The sequence below is a fragment of the Gigantopelta aegis genome, chromosome 9 (assembly GCF_016097555.1).
Source record: "Gigantopelta aegis isolate Gae_Host chromosome 9, Gae_host_genome, whole genome shotgun sequence".
NCBI classification, from domain to species: Eukaryota; Metazoa; Mollusca; class Gastropoda; order Neomphalida; family Peltospiridae; genus Gigantopelta; species Gigantopelta aegis.
This window is the reverse complement of record NC_054707.1, coordinates 43,504,873-43,512,372: the sequence shown is the minus strand read 5'-3', so window position 1 is coordinate 43,512,372 and position 7,500 is coordinate 43,504,873. Positions and strand designations below refer to the sequence as shown.

The 7,500-nt window shown below is 47.1% G+C and overlaps 1 protein-coding gene across 1 annotated transcript in view; it reads right to left on the bottom strand.

Moving 5' to 3' along the window:
* Window positions 1-7,254, bottom strand: part of LOC121380726 — a 9,326-nt gene extending 2,072 nt beyond the window's left edge. The window contains exons 1-3 of the mRNA XM_041509679.1: window positions 7,229-7,254; window positions 1,120-1,295; window positions 1-41 (exon numbers count right to left, since the gene is read on the bottom strand). The exon at window positions 1-41 is cut by the window's left edge and continues 80 nt beyond it. Coding sequence (XP_041365613.1) covers window positions 1-41; window positions 1,120-1,201 — 123 coding nt within the window. The 5' untranslated portion in view covers window positions 1,202-1,295; window positions 7,229-7,254. The remainder of the gene's footprint in view (window positions 42-1,119; window positions 1,296-7,228) is intronic.
* Between the last annotated feature and the right edge of the window lie 246 nt (window positions 7,255-7,500).

The window sequence follows — 7,500 nt, the reverse complement described above, 5'->3', positions numbered from 1 at the left end:
ATAGACACACTTCAGAACGTCCTTACAGCCTTCTAATCCAGCTGGAATGGAAGACATTATACAATTCATTTCATTTCAAGTTATTGCCGTTCTTATATCCAATTAAGGTTCAACCACGCTGTCCTGGGTACACACCTCAGCTATCTGGGCTCTCTGTCCAGGACAGTGGGTTAGTTGTTAATTGTTAGTAGTTAGTGAGAGCAAAGAGGATGTAGTGGTCTAACACCTATCCAATGAGTTGTTAACACTCGCTCTGGGTGGGGCCCGGTACCGGGCTGCTAACCCTGTACCTACCAGTCGTATGTCTGATGGCTTAACCACGACACCACCAGTACTTCCGTTGTAACCGGAAATGAACACAGCGCATGGGTAGTGTACACTAAGAATGAATGGATGGATGGATGAATGAGTGAATCAATAGATTGATGGATGGATGATGGATGGATGGATGGATGGATGGATTGATGGATGATTGGATGGTTGGATGGTTGGATTGATGGATGGATGATTGGATGGAAGGATAGATAGATCTATGAATGGATGGATGGACGAATGAATATTTAGCGACACCACATTACAGACAAAAAAACAACATATCAATCAATATGTCAAACAAAAGTATTTTACAATCAACATTAACAGAAAAATGTTTAAAGTTATCAACAAAACAGTGTAAACAACTGTGAAAAAGATACATTAATAAAACATACCAAAAGCAAATAAAAAACTGGTTATGTTCCTGAAGATGTACGGCCGTGGTATGTGCTATCCTGTCAGATGCATATAAAAGATCCCGTACTACTAAATGAAAAATGTTGTGGGTTTCCTCTCTAAGACTGTATGACAAAATTACCAAATCACATTGATTTATTAATTAGTATCGGATATTCGATATCAAACATTTGGTTATTTTCACATACAGTCTTAGAGAAGAAACCCGCTATATGTTTTTCCATTAGTAGCAATTAAGGGATATTTTATATGCACCATCCCACAGTCAGGATAGCACATTACACGGCCTTTGATATACCAGTGGTGCTGCACTGGCTGGAACGAGAAATTGCGACCGCTTTATCACTGGCGTACGTCCCTCCCCCATATATTGGAAGATGCACTTACATCCACCGCTGGTGAATAGATTGGTGAAGGCGGCGGTGAAATCCTTTGATCCCCCTCCCACGCTGCACAAGGCGTCCAACATGGACTGGGTTCTAGTTATGAGCTGCGTTAGTTCACTGGGCAGACTGCAGCTGGTGCTAGTTCTCTTCCAACAGCCTATCCGATGGGTGTAGATGCTGAAAACACGAATAGTACTCTTAAAGTGACAGATCCTGGTTTTTAAACACTATGACGTATGTTTCACTATCAAGGCCGTTTTTGATAATTTAAATTAGAAGTACTACTACTTACTTTTTATTGTTCAGAATATTCATTTTCGTTCACCTGAAGTGGTTCCGGTTATGCATTTTTTTTTTTATAATACCCCAAAATGCATTTTTCATAATTCTAAAAACGCATGTTTGTCTCAGAAATAATGGTTATGGAGACAAGCTGTAGTTTATTTTTGGGCTGTGTTTCCCCGTTTATACATCACATACTTTAGCTTCTTTCTGTTATAACAGTATTGAAATATGTTGGAGTTTGTAGAGTAACTAAACTTAGCGTCCATTTTCACGGGCTGAAACTAGGATCTGCGCATTTAAACATCAAACTAATATGTACGTATATATATACTCTTCAAAAAAAGAAACGCAAAAGGGTACAAATGGGTTATAACTCCGATTTTATGTTTCCTACCGGTTCATGCTTTGTGAATATAAGGTCATTGCATGTCCCAAACACATTCCCACGGTTACATTCGATAAAACGCAGCTACTGTACAATAAAGTTCCAAAATGTGAATATTCGCAAAAACGCAGCCACGTGCAAACCATGTCACCACTGCACGTGCGTTGTCTGCACGTGCAACATGAACACCGACAGTATAAAAGTGCAGGGTGTTCGCTTGCCTGGCCTCTGTATCTGGCCGACAGTTGACAATCCAGGACATGCCACGTCTCAGTGAACCGCAGAGAAACAATGCCATCGGCCGACTAGACGCAGGCGAATCCAGAACGGCCGTTGCCAGGGCATTCCATGTATCCCCAAGCACCATCTCCAGACTGTGGGACCGTTACCAGCAACATGGATCAACACGTGACCTCCCTAGATCCGGTCGACCACGGGTCACTACCCCCGGGCAGGGCCGCTACATCCGGATACGCCACCTTCGGGAACGATTGACTACTGCCACCTCCACAGCAGCAGCAATACTAGGTTTGCGCAGGATATCCGACCAGACCGTACGGAACCGCCTACGTGAGGTAGGAATTCGTGCCAGACGTCCAGTTCGAGGTGTCATCTTAACACCACAACACCGTCGACTCCGACTGCAGTGGTGCCAGATTCATCGACAATGGCCTCAACTGCGATGGAGACAGGTGTGGTTCAGTGACGAGTCCCGATTTCTGCTCCGACGTCATGATGGAAGATGTCGCGTGTATAGGCGTCGTGGTGAACGTTATGCGGCAAACTGCGTGCAGGAAGTGGACAGATTCGGCGGGGGTAGTGTCATGGTGTGGGCAGCCATCTCACACACTGGCAGAACTGACCTGGTCCACGTGCAGGGCAACCTGAATGCACAGGGCTACATTGACCAGATCCTCCGGCCACACATCGTTCCAGTTATGGCCAACGCCAACGCAGTGTTCCAACATGACAACGCCAGGCCTCACACAGCACGTCTCACAACGGCTTTCCTACAGAACAACAACATTAATGTCCTTCCTTGGCCATCGATATCACCGGATTTGAACCCAATTGAGCATCTATGGGACGAGTTGGACCGACGCCTCCGACAGCGACAACCACAGCCCCAGACCCTGCCCGAGCTGGCAGCAGCCTTGCAGGCCGAGTGGGCCACCATCCCCCGGGACGTCATCCGTACTCTGGTTGCTTCAATGGGCAGGCGGTGCCAGGCAGTTGTCAACACACGCGGAGGCCACACCCGGTATTGACTCCAGATGACCTTGACCTTGGCGGTGTGTCCTATCACTTACTCACAATGGACTAGAGTGAATTGTGAACAATCCTGCAACATTTGGTAATTATCGGACTCACCATTCAATAATTAAATCAATTCTCCAAATGTTACGACAATGTGGTTTTGCGTTTCTTGTTTTGAAGAGTATATATATAAAAATATATATTTGGAAATAAAGTCAGAGCTCGAAATTGGTTGAAATGCCTGCTGGAAATTCGGCCCGGCAATCTACAATTCTGCCTGAAGGAATCAAAACCTACAGAAACAAACATGATGATAGATATTAAACTCTGAATAAAATAACCTCCGAGTACAAGTTAATTTCCGGTCCAAGGAAAACATATCACACGGCCTGTGGTGATGTTGACTGGACATTTTAAACCGGTTCGGACGGCAATATTTCGACCACAGAAAATGAGGTTTGAGCCACTACAAACATTGAGATGATCAGAAACAAAGACACTATTAACTATAAACAAACCAAAGTGTATTTTATATGCTATTTTAGTCTCTAACATGATCACATGACTGAGGGTGGCAGGGAAGTAAATTGACCACGGTCAGCGTTGTGTTACACACAAATGTGATATAGTGTTTGAAAACAAAAATGTTTCATTGGTTGGCAAACAAGTGAAAAATGAGATATTTGGCAGGATGGCACCTGTGTATGTTGCCCACAAGTCTGTTAAATGAGATCATTTTCATCACCTATTTTTGTATTACCGAGTATGAATACAAACCAGGGCCCATATTTTCGAAGCTATCTTAGCCTACGAAATCGTAAAATCATCGTAAGCTATGACGTCACTATGGCGTGTGCTGTAGTGACGTCACAACCTACGACGGTTTTACGATTTCGTAGTGCTAAGATGGCTTCGAAAATATGGGTCCTGGGGTGTAGTGACTTCCTAGCAGCCGTGAAAAGACGCACACACAGCGTCTCAAAGGGAAAGGGGGTCACTCACAAACAACCAAAATTAATCACAAAACATGGACTAGTTAACACTCACTCTCACACAAACACGCACACACAAAACACTCTTACTCACACACACACACACCACACACACACAACAACACGCACACACACACTTACGACACACACACCACACACACACACACACACACACACAACACAACACACCCGGACGAGGCGCACACACACACACACCACACACACACACACACAAACACACGGACACAACACACACACACAACACACACACAACACACAAACACACACGACACACAAACACACACACACACGCACACACACACACACACAATCACACACGCACACACACCACAAACCACACACACACACACCACACACACACACACACACACACAGACTCACACACCACACGCACACACACACACCACACGACAACACCAACACACACACACACACACACCACACCCACACGACACACACATCACACACACACACACACACCACACACACACACACACACACACACACACACACACACACACACACACACACACCACTACACACACACACACACACACACCACTCAACACCCACCCACACCACACACACACACACACACACACACACAGGGACGCACACACACACACACACACACAACACACGCGGACACACACACACACACACACTCGGACGCACACACACACACACACACACAGCACACACACACAACACCCTTACTACCCAACACACACACACACACACACAACACACACAACACACTCGGACCGCGACACACACACACACACACGAACACCACACACATCACACACACAACGGACCACAACACACACACACAACAACACACAGACACGACACACACCACACCCCACGCGACACACACACTTACGAACCCACACACACACACCACACACACACAAACACACACACGACGCACACACACGCGGACTCACAAATTACACACAGTCGTACGCAAACACTCCACACACACACCACACTCACACACACGAAGCGGACCACACACTACAACACACACCCACAAAATAACACACACACACACGGGACGCAACACAGCACACAAAACATCACAGCAGCACACACAACACACACCACGACGGCGCAACACACAACACACACCACACACCACACGGACGCACACACCGACAAAACGAACCAGCACAACAAACACACACACAACACCACCACTGCGGGAGCCCCAAACCACACACACACACATCAACAGCACAAACAAAACACACGGACGCACACACACAAGGACACAACACCCACGACCCACCACACGTACCGCAACACCCACACACCTAACACCACACATCACCACAGCATACCTTACGTCGGACGCACACACACAAACACACACAAACGACCACACACACACAGCGGCGGGACGCCACACACACACAACACACAAACACACCCACACCAAACAAAAACACGCGTAGCTCTCGCACAATGCACACACACCACACAAACACCACGCCACGAGGAGGCACACACACACACACAACAACAACACACAAACGCTTGGCGCACACACCACCACACACACAAACCCACACGACACTCACGCGGAGCACACACAAACCAAACACACCAACAACACACACACACTCTACGGCACACACACACACGATCAACACAACACATCACTGCTCTGGTACTCACCACAGCACACACACAAACACACCACAGCGGCGCTTAGCTCACCACCACACACACACACACACCAAACGGGAAGCGACAAAAACACACACACACGGCGACACAGGTTATCACGGCGGACTCACACCACACACAAGAAACACACAAAGCACAGGCGGACGCCACCACACCACACACCAAAACAACACCAACGAACACACACAAGAGGACTCACCACAGCCACACACACACACGCGAACACAAACACGCGACTACTCAACACACAAGAAACACACACAGGCCCACAGCACAAACACGCACACACAGCCACACACTAAACACACAAACACACAAGGCACAACTGACTCACACAGCACAGCACACACGCACACACAACAACAAACGCGGGACATCAAAACACACACACACACCACACACAAGCTACCACAACACCCACACATCAACACACACCCCAAAGATCGACTCACGCCGCAACACACACACACAAACACAACGCGGACGCACAAACACGCAACACACACACACACACAACACACCACACACACACGGGACGACTCACACACACACCCACGACACACACACAACCACACGCGGAGTCACACACACACACCACACACACAAAACAAACGACGCGGGACGCACACACACACACACCACACAAACACTCGGACGCACACCACACAACACACACACACAAACACACACGCGGACGCACCACCGACAAACACCCACACACACGCGGACCACACACACACAAACAACACGGGACCAAACACCAACACCACCCACACCACCCACGACCACAAAAAACACACACACGCACACACACACACACACACACACAACACGGGACCACACAAAACCCAACACAAACGGCACCACACCCCACCCCAAACACGCGGCGCACACACAACCACACACCACACCGGACCCACACACACAAAACACACACACCACAAACAAAGCGGAGCACACACACAAACACACACACACAAAACACACGCACAACACACCCACACACACCACACACACACCGGGACCACACACACACACACACACACCCCAACACCAAGCACACACACAAACACACACCACCGGCCAAAACACACAAACACACCACCAACAAAACCTTTATCAACACCACACACACCACCAACACAAAGTTTAAACCACAAACCACACCACAAACACAACACACACACACATTTCTCCCCTTCTCTTCTCTCTTCTTCCTCTCTCTCTCCGATTGGTTGTAACACCTAGTCAGATATTTGAATCACAAAATTGGATATTACTTACATGAGTGATTACCCAAGAAAATCTTGTTTACCTGTTTGCTTATGAAATGGGGACGGTTTTATGATTTTCTTCCTGCTACCAAGCACCGAAAGTTGGGTCGTGATCTGAGTATGGGTAGATTAACCAGCGATGGAACACCGATACCCTCGCTAATACCTTTGCATCAGGGTCTAGGAAGAAAATTTTATTACGGGCAAATCCGGAATAGTTCCCCTTTGATAAGAGCGGATAATCTGATATTGGTAGCTGGAGGATTTGGTCGGCGGAACAGTACGATGTTTTGGTATAAAACCGTTGATAGAAAACGAAGGACAAATCAAATCATAGTTTAGACACGATTTTTTTTTTTAAAGAAAACAAAGAAGCATTTTGAGAGTACGCTAAACCACCACGCTCCGCCTCAGGAGCAAGGGGGCCTTTTTGGAGAAAGAAAAAGAAAGAATGTTTTTAACGCGCATTAACC